This window comes from Talpa occidentalis, unplaced genomic scaffold, assembly GCF_014898055.3.
Source record: "Talpa occidentalis isolate TD23 unplaced genomic scaffold, MPIMG_talOcc4v2.1 talOcc4.4, whole genome shotgun sequence".
NCBI classification, from domain to species: domain Eukaryota; kingdom Metazoa; phylum Chordata; class Mammalia; order Eulipotyphla; family Talpidae; genus Talpa; species Talpa occidentalis.
In genome coordinates, this window is record NW_023604295.1 from 33,179,196 (window position 1) to 33,197,714 (window position 18,519).

Genomic DNA, 18,519 nt, shown 5'->3' on the forward strand with positions numbered 1-18,519 from the left:
GAGGTGGCAGAGTCACAGCCACAAAGGCAGAAGGAACCTCAGGTCCCTAATCACTCCTGGAGAAAATGACTTCTTGATCACACATTTCTATTTTGAATTTCACATGAAAAAGATACAAACTTCTGTCATATTGGACTCAGTATACAATTTTAAGTCTATTGTTATCACAGCTAGTGCGACCTTAACAAGTATAACATTCCCAGCAGGGTAAACAGATGATTTGCTTATCAAAATCAGGTTGGTTTGACATTTTAGTAAATAATAAGAAAATATATCTAGATCCAATAACTTCCTTGTTAACGTGATCCTGCACTCATATTATAAGCTTTCTATTAACAAACGAAATAAGCCCAGCATGTTGAGATAAACTGACTTTTATTTTTAAGCCTCTCCCATGGTCATCATTAAAAATGATTAATTCTGAAGGCCTTAAATCTTTAGGTTATTTGATTCTGGCAAAATCCATCAGTGTTATTGATTCTGGCAAATCCATCCATCTCCCTCAATCACCCAACAGTTTTCCTTTAAACACACAACAGAGGACTTCACTCCTTCATATTATCTCACAAGTAAACAGTGGCTTAGCATCTACAAGGTCCTGGAGGTAGAAATAAATTTGGGCACTTTTCATTCTGGGTTTTGTAATTCCAAAGGGACCCTCAGAAACCCTTCTGAAATAAGTTAAACTATTTTGTTTATGGAACTAGAATGAGCACAAGGACCCATGTTCAGGTGATTATAAAGAGTGGTATTTAAAAAGATGATTACCCCCGAACAACCTTCATCCCATACACAGAGGACCTCTTTTCTTCCCTGAGCCCCTGACACAGCACTTACTAATTCATGCAGTGCTCTCCCTCCACAGTTTCTTCCAAGGTTTCCTGCTGAGCACGTGGCAGTCAGTCTCTAACACATCTAGGGTGAGATAGTACACAGCTGCTGGTCCGTCCTGTAGGCAGAGGTGGAGAAAGGAACCACATCCCACATGAGCAGCAACTCCTACAGACTGGCCACTGATATCTCTGTTTTATAGCAGAGTCAAGGCTAAGATGCCTGTCAAAACTTCTCATCACATCTGCAATACTAGACAGGGGTAGCGATTAGCTTTGTCTCTAGTGACAGTGAGAGCATTGCAGACACAGCAGAGGAGAGCAGAGCTGCTCAGCAGCTTTCAATTTGGAAAGCACCGGCAACATGTGTCCCTGGTCCCCAACCCTGGCCAGCCCAGCGAGCACCTGCCCGGGTAGGGGACCATCACTTGCCTGTCTGTGTTCACGGACATCGCTCACTCGGTTGAGGCTCAGCACATAGCCATCCTTGCGGTCCCTGTTGATGTCCCTCAGGACAATTAGCAAATGACAGCACATCTGAATCATTGCAGCCTCGGGAGAGTAAAGGCGAAGGGTTGAAGACTTGCTGGGGTGGAGATGTAGCCCCAGAGCCCACAGCCAGGGCGCAGAGCACCAGGGGCAGGAGCAGACCCATTCTGTGGGGAGCAGATCCCAGAAGGCGGCAGTGCAGGCAGCTCTAAGGACGAGCTATTTATAAGGCTTTCAAAGGTCAAGTCAAACAGTTTCGTAATTTGAGTCCAATCTGGTGACCAGAGTTTGAATTTAAAATTTTATATTTCTAAGTCAGTATTGGATGGTTTTGCCAGTATTTCTAACTTTAGATCTCCCCATCAATCCTACCTAACCTAATCGTGTGTGTATGTGTGTGTGCGTGTGTGTGCAAACAAATTTAAGTCTTAATTTTTGCCCATGAAATCATAATAAACACCTGTGTCAAGTCTCCTTCTTGGTGGTGATTGGATTCTGCTGTGTCCAGGTATCCACCTGCATCAGAATATGCAGGATTCTCACACCCTCCCTGGTTCTCTTGCACCTCCTTCCAGCTGAAATCCTCAGCCATGCTCGGACATGAACCAGCTTGGGCCCTGGTGCCAGTGGTTATGTTACAGGGCAGGGTGAGGTGCATCCCAGACCCGGCAAACCTGCCTGCTTTAAATAGGTTCTGCCATCTGCCACATCAACACAAAACATATGAGACTTTAATGGGAAGGAACTTTAATACAATTAGGAAACAATACAGGAAAGGCAAAGAATATAGTTTCTAAATCAAGCATTCAAAGTTACCCATCCCTTCGTGGGTAAAAGTCCACCCAAGCAGGATTGGCCCAGAGCAAGGCCCCAAAGCCTGTCACAAGTCTAAAGCACCTTCCAGTGGGGACGCACAGAAAAGTATCAGAAACAAGCAGACAAGTCTGGAGGGAAAAGAGCAAAGTCAAAATCAAGACAAAACCCGCCGTCACCTCCCCACAGTGTCTTACCCACATCTGTTTTAACCAGTCCACGACCAAAAGGCAAGTGTAGTTTCTTCACGTGTCTCTCGGTTGCATGTGCCTCCTTCAGGTCTGCTTCTAGCTCCTCATCCTGCTTCCTTCCTTCCTCAGTCTCCTCTGCAGCTTCTTCTTTCTCTGCTCAGCTCCACCCTCCTTTGGGTGGGGCAGAAACTTGGAAGCTCCCCCTTTCTTGGGGACCACCCTGTTGCAGTTACAAGTGCTTTCACACATGCTCAGCGAAATAAGCCAAAAAGAAAAAAAAAATACCGGATGGTCTCACTCATAGCAGGAATCTAGAAAACTTAAATAAGGGACCAGGAAAATGAATAACTATAAGAAAGTGAAAATCAAAATCAACAAAAAACTATGAACCAGAGACACTTTTTGGGGGTGGGGGGGCGGGAGGGGAGGGATTGGGGTCAGAATGGGGGGTTGCAATTGTATGGGGAATATAAAAATAAAATTTATTATTTAAAAAAAATAAAAAAATAAATTAAAGTGAAAGTAGAGAGTTGGATGTAAATACTGATTTCAACACAGGAGATTGTCTAAGTAAATTATAATACATCATTTATAAAATGGGATGTTATATAACTGTGAGACTCACATTTTTAAAGCTTTTTATGATTCAGGGAAATGATTAAGAAAAAAGAATTAAAAACTGTACATGCAATGAGAAAAAAAAAAGAGTCAGAAATGGAGTGAAGCATCTAGATTGGAATATCATGGAAGTGTAGTCCATGGATCTGTATCCTGCGCCCCCCACTTCATACTTCCTCCCACCCCTGTCCCCAATGGTCTTTGCTTAGGTAAGTATAGCCCTTGCTGCACCCACAGAAGCAGGATCTAGGATGGTTTCGCATTCATTAGCACATTAAAGGTATCACCTCAGATGCCTTGAGGGGAAGAAACCTATTTTAGACCACAATTTCCTACATTTACTTGACTATAAACTAGGTATTTGCCATGAACCACAAAACACAGTATTGGAATTGCTGCACTAGCAGATAAGTAGGGATCATTCTCATTGAGGTTTTCCATAATAAACTGTTAGGGGGAAAAGGATGTCCTAAAGCTAATTCCATACAGGCTTTGTGGACACCACCCCCACCCCAGGCCAAAGCCAAAGACACTGGGAACTCCAAATCCCATCACCACCAAAGGGAAGGTGGCTGGGATCTGAGGGTGGGGTTAAGCAGCCAGGTTGGTATAAAGCCAGACATGTGGGCTTTGGAGGGATCCCCCATTTTGACTCTCCGCCAGCTCGCAGTGTCTGGCCAGCTCTGAGAGTGCTTTTTGTGTTTCCAGTTCGGCGGATCAGGTAGGACGCATTAAAGACTTTATTTCCCTATTTTCTCCCTTAGTTGTAGATTTTCCTTATTTCCTTTTCCCTTGTAAATAAACCTTGTATTAACCTTTTGTGTATGCCTGCAGTGGAGTATTAATAAGTCCCTTTTAAGCACGCGGGTGAGGACCCACAGCCAGGAACCCGTTCAATATCGGGGCTGCCCTATAACAATTTGATAAACCTGCTCTTGAAAACCCAATCACGGTGTTGTAAATGACTGGTGATAATTGTCTTAAAGGTAAATTAGTCAATCACCTCTGAATGTAGTTTAATAAATCCAAGTGGCCCATTTCCCAGGTGAGAAAACTGAGGGTGGAAAGGAAGCATGTCTAAATAAAAATCATGAATGAAATAGTTACAGAACCAGGACAGAAATCTGCTCGTGTTAACGCTGTTCATCAGACCAAATATTAAACCTCTAGCCTGATTGTAACTCTTCAATTATCCACAAAAGTACTTGGAAAGTCACATAACTACTATAAGCCTCAGTATCTAGATCTGTAAAATGGGTTTATCATATCCTAGCACCTTCCTCATAGGAGATTCTGTACAGGGAGGGCTAGACCCACACGTGTCACAAAGAGACAGCTGTGCTACAAGAATATCACGATAATTGTTGGAAACTCAACAAACCTTATTGTGCAACTCCACAATGCTAGGAATTGTTAGGTTCTCTGGAATCAAGGGGCAATAAATCTAGTTAGATTACTAATCTACAGCTCTTAAATAACTCCAGACACAAACTGTTTTCAAGGCTTGATTAACAAACCCATAGCTAATGACCTGAGCTCCCTCCAGCTGGGCATTGGGCATTTTCTTTTATCCACAATGACAGTGGTTATGGACACTATGTGTTCAAATTCTGCACACAACAAAGAGTTAGCTTCAACCGGTGAGTGAACAATTATTCACAGGTCTTGTGCTTTGTATGATAAGAGGTTGGAAAGATGAGACCACAGGCATGGGGAGGGGAAGAAAGGTGTGAGGCCTGAGGAAGCGCATCAGGTGTGCACGCTGAAGGAGCATCACTCCAGCTAGAATGAAAAGCAGGACTCCCAAGAACTCGGGACTACACCTGAGGGTAGAAATCAAATACTGTGCAAAAATTAACAATGTAAGAATATATATTTATATATAGTGAGATAGATATATAAATATACAGATATACATAAAAGCAGAACTATAATAAACAACTCAAAATGGATTAAATGATGACTGACCCTGATGGGAGAGGAAAGCAGACCCAGATGTCATGGTTCTACCCTTAGCCGTGTGGTGAAATGTGAGTGGCATAAGCACTCTGAAGCCCAGTTTTCCTATCTGTGAAGTCAGGTTTAGAACTATGCACTTTCTGAGAGTGCTTTTGAAGCCAGAGTCTAATAGCTTGTGCAGGGCAAGACCAGTGGCTGGCCCCAGAAGCTGTTGTGGGCACTGCAAGCGGCTGTGGGTGGTGGGCATTTTACCACCAGTCACCAGTGGCCCCACTGGGGCTCAGACTACAGGCAGAGGTGGGCAGTGATGGTGGCTGGCAGTGGTTCCCCTACCACACCGCCCCAGGGCATGCAGCTGCAGGGAGACTGTAGGGAGGAACACAGACCTCCATGGGGCCAGGCCCAATGCCTTGGCTGCAGCTGCCAGGAGTAGAGAGGCCCATGCCTGGATCATAGCATGGAACCATAAGGTGTGTGCTATGAGCTGATTGCGGAATGGTTCAATCAGCCATAAAATTGAAAACACTCCAATCAGATTTGGAGGAGGGGTGGAGAACCCGGGAAGAGAATATAAGGCAGTGCAGAAGATAGGTTGGGATGCTCAGACACTCGGACTCTCACAGAAGGATTCTGTCCCTAATCTCTGAAGAAGAAAGAAGAACAAGCAGCTGACCTCAGAAAGAAGCGATGCTGAAAGCCTTGCAGAGGACCCAAAGAGCTTCCCAGCAGCTGGGCGGGCGGCACTTGCCTCTAGCCTGTCTCTGACATTACCTGAAAGAACTCCAAAGGCCCGGCCCGGTGTCCTAAAGAGCTGTTTGTTGTTGCGATGGGCCAACAACTTACAAAGAGATGTTAAGATGGTGTTTCTGACACTGCTGCCTCCTAGTGACCAGTGGTGACCTATTGTTGAGAGTGACCAGCACTCTGTGTCCAGGTCACCTCTGAGGGCTGTTAACAGCTCCTGACCTCCTGGTACCACCTCCCGGTGTTGCTGCCTCCATTGCTGTCTGGTCTGGTGTCCTGTGCTGCCCACCCTGCCCTTCCTATGCAGTGTAAGTCTTTGTTTAAGGTTATTGTGTCCTTATTTACCGTGTGGCTGAGTCTTCCATTGGTAAAAGTGAAGTCTCCAGCCACTAATGTGTTTTTCCCGGTGTCTGTATTCACGTTTGATAGTAATTACCTGATACATTATGTTCCTTCATTTGATGTGTATAAATTGAAGAGTATTATGTTTCCTTATGTATTGTTCCCTTAATCATTATGTATCATCCATCCCTGCCTCTGGAAAGTAAATTTTAATAAATGTTTCAGCTGTATGTTTATTGTTGTCTAATATAAACTCAAAATATTTTGCATGAGAATAATGAAAATTTAACATCCGTTGAGTAACCTGCTATTCCCCTTAATTTTATAATGAAAAACTAGTGATAGGCAAATTGATACCCACCTAATAGTTACGAAATGGCCAGGTAAAAAAGATTAATAAATCTACAATAATTATAAAATGATTGCTTATAATGGTATAGCTTCCATTTGAAGAATTAAGACTTCCTTTAAATGAAGTTAAAAGCAATGGGTCTCATATTATGCTATAATACATGAATAAAAAGTTAATTATAAGCCAAATCTATGCCTACTACCCAATACATAACAAATTATTTTATGTATTTTGCATGTGAATGATACCTAGATGTGTTCTCCTACCTTTGTCATGGGAAAAATACAATATCTATGGGATTCTTGCCTTGGTCAGCAAGGGTGCTTCAGAAGCAAGCTCTGAGTCCCAGCAGCACCAGCCATGGCACTCCATCGCCTGACTGTTGCAGGAGGTGTGGTTGAAGGAAACCACTGTGAATTAATCAGGACTGAGACTATCAACACAGAACTTTATTTGGTTCAGCAACAGAGTGATGAAATGACATTCTTCTCTCTTTAAACTCCATCTCATCTTCTTGTCTGTGCACTCGGGGCTGCTGAGAGGGGCTGGTGGGGTTACTGTGCCTGCTGTGGGGGTGCTGCCTCATTCTTAGGAGCTGCTCCAGGCCCTGCCTCCCGAGGATGGACCTGGTACTCGCAGGACTTTTGGAGCCCCTGTAAATATAGCAGAACTCTGTTAATCTGATGTTAGCATTCAATGAAAGAAAAAACGAAGTTGACAAGGTGAGACTTTAAGAACCAATAAACACTGGTTCTTTGTTTACAAATACAGATAATATTTGAAAAGATTTTAAACTCAGGCTCAGAAGCATGCAATAAAGTGATGGCAGTGGTGCACACACGCACAGGTGAATGTAGCGTCGAAAGCCCTCTCTTGTTTCTCCAGGCAACATCACAGTACAGGTTATAAAATGTACATCTCCTTCTCATGATAAGGCAATGGAATTTTAGTAGCAAAAAGATGATGTGATTATAAAGTAAGGTCATGGAGGCATTTCCTCATTTTGTTTCTTCATTTTGTCCCGGAACAATTTGTATCACATCTTGTGATATTCCTTTACTGATTATTAAAAAAGGGGAATTTCTTAGCAAGTCTGCCTCTATATTTCTTCCTCTGTTTTCATATTTTTCATTAAACTCAGATCTGTTGAAAACGAAGGATTACTCATTCTAGCCTCAGCAAAAACAGAAAACTCTGAGTCTGTTGCAAAGAATAGTTAATGAATAAACAGAAAATGTTGACTTATGAGAAACACTCTTACTGAGAAAGAAGATTATTAGACTAGCTTTGTCAAGTGGGCATAATTATATGGTATAAAATAGCCCATTTTAGGAGCTACCTATGACCCAGCAATTCCACTCCTAGGGATCCACCCAAAGGACACAAAAACATTGATTCAAAAGAATACCTGTACCCCTATGTTTATTGCAGCACTATTTATAATAGGTACAATGTGGAAACAACCCAAATGCCCAAAAATAGATGAGTGGATCAAGAAGATGTGGTATATACACACAATGGAATATTACTCAGCATTCAAAAAAGATAAACTCATGCCATTCACAGCAACATGGATGTAGTTAGAAGGAATTATGCTCAGTGAAATAAGTCAGAAGGAAAAAGAAAAATATTGGATGGTTTCACATATAGGAGGAATTTAGGGGAACCAAATAAGACACCAGTGTAAAAAAATAACAGTACAAAACACAACAAAACAAAAACAGACAATTAAAAATCAGAGACATCCTGCAAGGGAGGAGGAGGGAGAGGGGTCAGAGGGAGGGAGGAGCACAGGGGACTGAGGTGATGGTAAAGGGCTGCATTGGTGATGGAAAGTCTATGGGGACTACACATGAGGGCGTGGGGGGAATATTGTTTAAAAATGAACAATGATGTAAAAATAAAATAATAAAATAAATAAAAATAATATAGGTCATTTTAGAAACAGATGGCAATTCATTGACTTCCCATTTTCCTCCCTCTGACCAGTCTCTCTTTCAATTGTTCTTCTTTGACTTTTGGAGATTATTATTATTTACCCAGTAAGTTCACCATTCAGTCTCTTGACTTCTTTTATTTTCTCATGTGTCAGGGACTAGATGCCAGTTTATTTAGATTGTCAAAATCAGTGACGTTCCTTTTAAGGTATAGGTTTGTTATCAGAAAAGAAAACAGACCATAAGGCATATTCATTTGTCCATTTTCTGTGACAGTAGGAAAATGTGTGAGGCAAACTCAGAAAGGACTTAGCTTTCAGTTTTGCGTTGTCTATAGAGATCAAGTGTCACCATTGTAAATATCACTAGGCTGTTTGAAATTTTATGGGTTTGGTGCATCATATCAGGATATTGGGACAATGGAGGAAGAAGGTGATAAAGTGCAAAAGAAATACCCATGGCAGCATTAATTATAGAGTGCATCAGAGAGATCAAAATCATGAAATTCTTTCATTTCCACAGCTGGATCATTCCATTAACTGGCTTCCAGGGGCACCCAGGACATTTGGGAGAAGTGTTTCTGGAAATCAGATATCAGGCTAAAGGAAAAGCTATCAGGTTGTACCTGGATGTTGGGGAGCCAATCATCATCACTCTCCGTGGGAGCTGGTGATGGATTAGGCATCAATGCTGCAAAGAGATCTGAGTCCTGAAAGTCAGCAAAGGTGACTGCTACCCCTGGCTGGGCTAGGGAAGGAGTGGGCGTTGGCCCTTCTGTCTTCTCTTGTGTCTGTGTAGAGGGTGTAGTGCTGTCTTCAGAAGAGGTTGCCAAATGCTCTGTTTTCCTTCCTTTGTGCTTTCCATTGCTTTTGTTTTTATTTTTGTGTTTTCCATGGCCATGACCATGTTCATGTTTATGCCCATGGGTTTGGCCATGACCCCTTTGATGTTCAACACCAAAGCCATGATCCCTTATGTGCCCATGGCCTTGGTCATGCTCATGTTTATGGCCATGACCAAGGCCATGTTTTATTTGTTCTTTATGGGCCCTGCCATGCCCACGAGTGTGTTCTTGGCTTTTTTCCTGAATACTGTTCTTCATCTTGTACAGGTTTCATGGAAGTGTGGGGTGAACTTACAGTTGTTTCTTTTCTTTCATCCATCATCACCAACAATCGAAAAGGTGAAAAACCTGGAGGCCTTTTCATCAACATAATCTAAACAGAAATATTAAGATGAATGTATTACTCTGAAAACCACACTGTTAATGAAGAAAGAAGGGACAGAGACCAGGCAAGGCTAACTCAGTTACAGGGTGCATGTCTTTGCCAGATTTTAAATACTATATTTTTATTCTGGAAAGTATGGGATGAATAATATCTTTTCCTCTTCTGATTAGCTTTAATTTGTAGACATTAATTACTGTTTTTTAATAATATACTAAAACAAGCTGGGGAGTCTTTATTTCATCTGGAAAAAAATATATAATATCAGTGTAACTTTCAAGCCTCTTTTTATATAAATCTGCAACACATTATTAATTGATACAGTTTCTATTGCCAAAATTACTGCTTTCATCCTGAAAGGCTCTAACTGACTTCATGAGTTGAATATATAGGTATCACATATCCACAAGTACTTTGTTGGAGTGAACACTTCAAAACACGTCCACAAGCTTGCCATGCAGTCATTGGACTATATTGCTTATGTTAGACTATGTATAACCTACACAGAGTAAAAAACCTAAATCAGCAAAAAGTAAAAAGAGGCAATTTGTATTGAAGATATGGATTTGTGGATTATTTATCCTTATACTGTTACTACCTGTGTGGTGTTTAAGGCAGGGTTCAGTGGTGTAAAGAGCACAGTCTTTGGAGTCAAACAAGTTGGACCCTGTAGTCGTGGGCATCATGGCAACCAGGGTGGAGCCTGGTTTGATCTGGATTTGAATCCAAGCACCGCTAACTTCACTTTTTCCAATTGCACATTAACAATAACAGCATCTTTCTTGTAGAGTTTTCAGGAGGAAAATGTATTTGAAATCCTCAGGCCAGAGCCTAGGACTGAAGATGTACTTGGTAATGTCATTATTTACTGTAGGAGCTCAGATCTTTCTAATTTTTAGTGTCTTAAGAATGGGGAAATACTACTCACCTCCCAGAATTCTATTAAAAACATTAAAAAGTGATGAAAAATAATGCTTTTTATACTTGAGTATAGGTATGATCCCCTGGGGATGGTGTCAAAATGCAGGTTTTGACTCAGAAGATGCAGCATGGGGGCTGAGATCTGCAATTCTCCCAAGCTGCTTAATTACAAACAGAGGGCAGTGGAGTCCTGTGCCTCACCTCAGGCACCACAGGAAGATGTGCAGCTATGTTAGCACCCCACAGCAGGGTCTGCACTGTACGAGGAGAGAATCTATCTCGCCCTGGACACTGGCAATGTGTGGGAAATATTAAGAGGACTGCTGTTCTCATTTCTAGCCACAAAAGAGAGTAAACAGAGAAACATGAGATTTCTTCGCATTTGTAAAAAATAATGACCCAATTCATTTCATTAATAGTTTAGGTTAAGCTCCCAAATATGACTTTTTCGAATGAGCCAAGATGAACCCAAGATGACTATAAACATAATCATACCTCTGTGTTTGGATCACACTTGACAGTCGTTGTGGTTTCGTTCATCCAAGGTCTCATGTAAACATTAGCATTACAGATTAGAGCTTGCTATGAAGAAAATAGAGGCCAAAAGAGAAAACACTGTAATTCATGAGATACTTAACCAAGTTTGAAACATCAAATAAGCTTCCAGGAAATAAGTAGACAATTGCATTACTGCTTACCCCTGGTTCTTTGGTCTCACAACTACTGGTGAACTCTGTATTACTTTCCTTGGAACATGTGGTTTCCCTGGCCATGAATTCTATTCTGTAGCTCGTTCCAGCCACCACCTGGAATATTAATTAGCATAACGTAGGTATACAGCTTAAATAAAATTGTATCAAACATCTGCTTCTACTCTAAGGACTAAAAAGAGAGAACACTGACATTTTGATTACATGCTAATTAGGAACTATAACAAATCATTCAAATGTCTGACAGCAAAACTTCTGGCTTATATGCATGTGTGAAATATTTTACTATTGGCTGGTCCTATTTCTTTTCCCAATGGGAAAAGAAGAGCAGGATGTAATGTTAATAATTTTCTGAGTTTCATTGTTCAACAACTACAAAATTCACAGGTAATTCAAGGTTCAGGTTGTACTGGAATCTAAAAGGAGTAGGAAGAAAAACTTAAAACATTTTCTCTATACATGACTTGTCTTGCTAAAAGAATCAGAAAAACAGTCTCACTATGGATATTATGTTAATTAAATGACATGATTAGGAAAACTCTTTGGGTTTTCAGTTTTGCTTCTCCCCCAATTTTTTTTTTTATATTAGAAAACTATTTCCATTGCCAGTGATAGTTTAAATCATTATACAATGGTGTTTTCCATCAAGCAATGTGTGGTCCAAGTTCTTTTCTTCTGTTTTGGAGGGCCTTAAAGAAGCACACAATTTATTTATTGTAGAAATTAAACTCATTGTGTTTTAAAAATACTCTGATTTCAACAAAATCACAACTGTGATATTTTCAACATTTAATAATGGTATTCCTCCATCTCTTACATACTTGAAAAAGGCACTTGATAAAATATTTTGAAATTATATTTTTTAAAGTTAGCTGATATTACCCAATTCTACAACAAGTTATTGAGCACTTGGTGCAGGATTTAAGTTTGTGTGTGTGTGTGAGAGAGAGAGACAGAGACAGAGAGAAAGAGAGAGAGAGAGAGAGAGATTAAAAACTCCTATTTTAGAATTCTAGACACCCTGAGTCAGAAGCATGAAATTTTTTAGTAAGATTTTTTTGTTCCAATTATAAAGATAAAGATAATGTTGGTTTGGTCTAACAGCTGGTTCTATTTTGATTACTTTTTTTCAAGCCTGTATTTAAGGAAACCAATTTTGAGGTTCTATAATAGTAATCTGCCCACATCACATTAGGCTGCTGGAGCTGGAAGGGATTTGGGCTCCACCCAACCAGCCACTTCTGCTACAGATGGGACGACTAAGGCTGTGTGAACCTGAAGGACAGTCCCGGGGCATCCAGGACGTGAGTGGTTAGATAACTGATAGATCTGGGTGTCCTGAGCCCCAGACCAGGGCTCTCCTTATCCTCTGCTGACAGGTGTGGAAGACAGAGGACATCCCAGAGGTTACCCCAGACAGGGAGATTGGGGGAAAATGACATGGATATGAAAATGTGAAGAGTCTGGGTAATAACAACTTACTGTTGTGACTGAGCTCAGGGTGCTAAGTATGTTACAATGACAGATGAATCTAGAAAGGCATAAAATAAGTCTTCCTTTTTCTAGCCCTGAATTTGATTAATCATGTAACAGCTACTAGTATTTATATAGCACTTGAGAGTTTAAAAAGTGATGACCACACATCCCCTTATTTGATCATCACCGCAGACTTTACAGATAGAAAATGGAGAGTCACTTATTCAGGATCACACACCAAGCTTGCAGTAATACTATGATGTGAACTTCAAATCTTTCAAATTTCATTCATCAGCTCTATTATTTCCCAATCCAGAATCAGGATCTTCACACAATTAGTAAGCAATTTGCACACATACTGCTATATTAACTTCATTTGTAGCATAATTAACAGACCTGGGCTGTGGCTTTTTTCACATTGTCAATCTTGAAATAGAAAGTTCCATTATTTTCTGCGTTCAGCTTTTTGATGGAAAGATTCAGAACCTCTTTCAATTCTGGGCTGTCAACAGGGATCTCTTTGGGACAGCCTTTACACGTCACGAGAGGAAAATTCAGCGCTGAAAGAATCAGGTTTTAAGTAAGTGTATACACAGAAGGTGCAATCTAGCCTTGCACCTGTCCCATTCATGATCCAGTATCCATTTATAGAGGGTCGTGTGGCTGCCCAAGGAATGAGTAGGTGGAGGCTGACTTTCTGGCCTTTGCCTGCTGCCTTTCCTCTTACTTCTCTCCTCTGAGCCCAGGGTATTTAGGGAATCAGCCAATCAGAAGGTCTTAATGCCTCAACCAAAATAGTGTGCTTTTCATAACTTATGTATTTTTGTTGGAGGCTGTCAAAGGCAATTAATTCTTAACTTAAAGGGATCACTCTCTAATGGGAAAATTTTAAGTCCTTTGTTCCTGGTGAGCTGGCAGCTTCAGGAATGCTACTTACTGTGGAGTCCATACAACTATCTTGCAGGTGGGATAAAAGCCAGCTCTTGGTATAGAAATACTGACTTGATCATAAGCTCAACCATTTTCCTAATTATAACATGGAGAGAGAAGAAAAAAAAAACTTTAATTGAGAGGATTTTATTCTGAGCAGTTAAAAATGTGGTCAGCTTTACCTAACTGAATATCCCAGGGCTTAGGGACATCTCGTAACAAGGAGGCCCAGCAGGCTCAGAGAACAGAAAGTTCCCCTTGTGGCACAATATCCCTTATGGACCCCTGGGCCAGCACTCTCAGTTCCCTGATCTGCCACACAGCTGGACAGAGATGGGGTTCAGTATTGTCAGAAGGGTTGAGATGAGGTACAGTGTCCTCAGCAGGCTCTGTTGCCACACAGACTTTGTGGCATAGGATGGAAGCACATATCACAGCTGCTGTGACATGATCAGAGTGGTGTGGCTCAGCACACACTACTGAAGCACCAATGTGAGTTCTCTCATACCTGGAGAAGTCTCACACTTCTGTATGAGGGAAGTAATTCTTTGCGAAACGTCCATGGATGCTTTATCTGTGCATTCACCGATATCCTGGTTTTAAAAAAGTACACAAGAGCATAAGTTAAAAAATGTTCTTAAGAAACTTTATACAAGTAGTGAAATAAATTTACTAATAAATTAACTTTACAATCTTTGCATGGGAAAAAAAAGTGTAGTTTTAAGAAGAATAAGAAAGTTATGTAATTGCATCAAAACTAATAATCAACACATATACATAGAAATATGAAATAAGATGTCAGGAAAATGTAATGTAGAAATAATAGCCATATAAATGAATGGCAACATTTTCATTTAGAAAGGCAAAGACTTTCAGATAAGTTAAAAAAAAATCAATTGTTTAACTTTAGGAAAAATATCTTGTAACAAACCATAGAAATGATCTGTGACATGCCTCCCCGTGGCGGAGCAGTTGTGCACTGGGCTGCTGCAAAGCTGCCCACAGCCTCTGCAGTGCTGGTTTGATCCCCAGCAGCAGGGGAGGGTCCCACATGGTGTGCAGACCTCTCCTGCGTGCTCTTTGCTCCCCTCAGTATTGCACTTCACTAGACTGCCTGTTCTGTTCCCTGCTCTGGCTCTGGTGAATTCTCTCACCCTCCCACGCTTCTGACTGTACCCAGTGCTTGTTAAATAAATAAATAAAAATATAAATCTTTTTTTTAAAAAAAGTCTCTTTTGCTGTGCAGAAGCTTTTTACTTTGATGTAATCCCAGGTGTTTTTCTTTGCCTTCACCATCACTGCTTTGGGTGATGAGTCTTTAAAGATGTTTTTGTGATGTATGTCTTGTAGTGTTTTACCTATATTTTCTTCTATATATTTTATGGTTTCAGGACCAAAACAGAGAGACACCCCACTGATTGGGAAAAAATGTTTGCACTCCATCCAACTGATAAGGGACTGATCACAATGATATACGAAGAACTCACATGGCTCAACAAAAATAAAATAAACAATCCAGTCAAGAAATGGGCAGAAGAACTTAAAAGACATTTCTCCAAAGAGGAAAAGCAAATGGCCAACAGGCATATGAATAAATGTTCAACATTCCTTATAATCAGGGAAATGCAAATCAAAACCACACTGAGATACCATCTTATACCAGTAAGAATGGCACATATCAATAACAACAAGCAACAACAAATGTTGGTGAGGATGCGGTGAAAAAGGAACTCTCCTACATTGCTGGTGGGAGTGCAAACTGGTCCAACCATTGTGGAAAGCTGTCTAGAGGTTCCTCAGTCTACTAAAAATGGAGCTACCATACGATCCGGCAATTCCACTCCTAGGGATCTACCCAAAGGACACAAAAACAGCTATTCAAAAGAGCACCTGTATACCTATGTGCAGCAGTCTGTGCTACCCATGCTGTCTCTTGACAAGGTCCAGGCATTGGTGGAGATCCTGGAGAAGAGGGGAGCCCCTGTGCTCCCCAGAAGAGGGAAAATTGTACTTCCCAGAAGAAGGGAGTTCTTACACTTCCCAAGAAGATCTGAACTAGGGAGTCTCCATGGCAACGTGTGCTAATGCTCTCCTCTTTGTTCTTGGTTAAAGCTCAAGTAAGTTAGTTATTAATTGGCTTGTGAAAACCCAATTCGGACCTAGACGTTAATTGATTTATTGTTCTTACACTTGAATCAGTATCAAAGAAAGTACAAACTGCTAAAGGTATAGTTAGGAAAGAAATGTTTTGGCCCTGAGAACTATGGAAACAAGCCGCCCTGAACCAGCTGTGCTTGGAAACCGTAGCCTTAAACAGGGGGTACATGTTTGAGGCAGCAGTACATTTCCCGGTGTATGCAAAAGGTCAATAGTTCACAGGCCATGTGGAGGTTAGGAATCTCTAGTTAAGAGCTAGACTTCAGTAGAACTAACATGGATTTGATGAGTTGCTTTAGGCCACTTTGAAGTAATTGAGTGCTGAGGAGATAGGTTGATTTTTAGTAATAGAGAATAGAATAGAACATTTACACCCACTAGGAAACTAGGAAAATTCAATAGAATGCTTAATCATTGCAAATGTTGTGCTGTCTTATATAATTGATCATGTTAGAAAATGAGCTGTACCTAGGAAACTAATTGTTCCTGATGTTTTTTGAGGTAACCAAAGAAATGCCCTTTTGGTATGAGACCAAGGGAGTCTGCTACATGTTCATGAGAAAATATGCATTGATTGTCTTTGCTCTGCTTCAATGCTTATGCTGATGTAATCCCACTGCTTGCCTTAAGGTATAAATAAAGACCCACTGAAACCCTCAGCAGGAGATATTTGCACTAGAGAGAGTGTCAGTGTCTCCTTACTACCTCATTCCAATTCCCCTCAGCCCTCCAAAAATTTCAGAAAATTTCACGAAGCTGTCCTCTCCTTTCTGAGATCCCTGACACGACATCTAGCTGGAGCTGGTCTCCAGCACCTATGTTTATTGCAGCACTATTTACAATAGGTAAAACCTGGAAACAACCCAAATGCCCAAAAATAGATGACTGGATCAAGAAGATGTTATATATATACACAATGGACTTTTATTCAGCAATCAAAAAAGATAAACTCATGCCATTTGCAGCAATGTGGATGGAGCTAGAAGGAATCATGCTCAGTGAAATAAGCCAGAAGGAAAAAGAAAAATATCGGATGGTTTCACTTATAACAGGAATATAGGGGAACCAAATAAGACATCAGTGTAAAAAAAATTATAATAACAGTACAAAACACAACAAAGCAAAAACAGACAATTATAAACCAGAGACATCTTGCAAGGGAGGAGGAGGGAGAGGGGTGAGAGGGAGGGAGGGAGGAGCACAGGGGATGGTGGTGAAGGTGCACAGGTGCCTTGGGGAAGGAAATTCTATGGGGACTCAATATGAGGGAGTGGGGGGAAACAAATATTGTATAAAAAAATGTAAAAAATGATAAATGTTAAAATAAAAAAAATGGGAAAAAAAAAAAGGAAATGATCCGTGAAAGTTCCTTTTGGTACAAAATGGATGGATCTTGAGGTGATTGTGCAAAGTGTAATAAGTCAGAAAGTGAAAGATGGTTTCACTCACTTGCAGAATACAGATACAGAAAAAAAAATGATGAAGTATGGGCCTCCCCCGTGGCACAGTGGTTGAGCGCTGGGTTGCGAAGCTGCCAGCAGCCTCTGCAGCGCCGGTTCGATCCCCGGCTGCTCCCCAGCCACCGGAGGAGGGTCCCACATGGCGCGCAGACCTCTCCTGCCGCCCGCTGCTCCCCTCAGCAGTGTACTTCGGTCCTTCTGCCTGCTCTGCTCTCCGCTCTGGCTCTGAGAATTCTCTCACCCTCCCGCGCTTCTGACTGTATCCAGTGCATGTATAAACAAAAACAAACAAATGAATAAATAAATAAATAAAACATGCCTCTATTTAAAAAAAAATAGTTTAAAAAAAAATGATGAAGCACAACAACATCATTCTTAGGCTCTGTGAAAAATGTACTGGCTACTGGAGTGGGAATGGAGAAGCGATGGGTTGAGGGACAGGAAGGGGATCAGACATGGGACTGGAGCCTTGTTGGCAGGTGAGTGAGGCATGTGCACCTAGGGACGTGTCAACTGGTACTCCCCAAATTATAACTATGCAAACCATTTGTAAACCAATAAAATAAAAGCTATGATATTAAAAAAGAATATCTTAAAGAATAATATACTAGGATAAAGGAAACTTAAAGCAAATACAAACAAAAAAGGAGCAGAGTACTATTAATACTGGGAATAATAAAATTCAAGGTAGCAAAATTTCATGAAAGTAGTGAAAAGATTAATTTATTCTTTTAAAAGAGACAGTCCAGAAGTATGGAATCAAAATAAAGTAGAAACTATAAACTTTGTGAGTTTAAATGGATAAAAATAATTGCGGTAGGAGGATTTTATATATGCTATTAATGAAGGAAGGCCAATGATAAAAAATACGGTTATAAAAGAGTTGAATAACATAATAAACATTTATTTAAATGGTACTTTCATATAATATACAATTTATAATACTTTTATAGCTAGGGCACAAAATAATTTAATTCACCTTTACATTAGGTTACAAGAAAGATTGGTTTTGGAGATATAAATATCAGACCCATAAGTCGCGTATTTAAATTTACTTTGAAGCTATGGCTGTGAACAAATGATGGCCTTGGAACAAAAATAGAGGACAGAGCTTTCATATGAAACCACTACGGGAGAAATGTCATCTCAAAATGTGTGTGGAAGGGAAGAATGCTGAGCTATCTGGTATTCTCTTGGGAAAAATCAGTTGGCTCCCTCAAACAAAATTAATTCCACATTAAATTTAAAACTATTTCTGAAAACTTTGACAAACAGAAAGAAAACTAAAATAAACTACAGAACAAATGGTGGAAGAATTTAGAAGGAAAATATCAATAGATTTGGTGACTTATAAACAAAACTAT

The 18,519-nt window shown here is 40.5% G+C and overlaps 1 protein-coding gene across 1 annotated transcript in view; it reads right to left on the minus strand.

Annotated features, from left to right (window-relative positions):
- Positions 1-6,777: 6,777 nt before the first annotated feature.
- LOC119256784 (kininogen-2-like) overlaps positions 6,778-18,519 on the minus strand; it is a 29,437-nt gene continuing 17,695 nt past the window's right edge. Inside the window, exons 8-13 of the mRNA XM_054700427.1 lie at positions 14,047-14,131; positions 13,005-13,168; positions 11,121-11,228; positions 10,918-11,004; positions 9,415-9,492; positions 6,778-6,991 (exon numbers count right to left, since the gene is read on the minus strand). Of these exons, the coding sequence (XP_054556402.1) occupies positions 6,893-6,991; positions 9,415-9,492; positions 10,918-11,004; positions 11,121-11,228; positions 13,005-13,168; positions 14,047-14,131 (621 nt within the window). The 3' untranslated portion in view covers positions 6,778-6,892. The remainder of the gene's footprint in view (positions 6,992-9,414; positions 9,493-10,917; positions 11,005-11,120; positions 11,229-13,004; positions 13,169-14,046; positions 14,132-18,519) is intronic.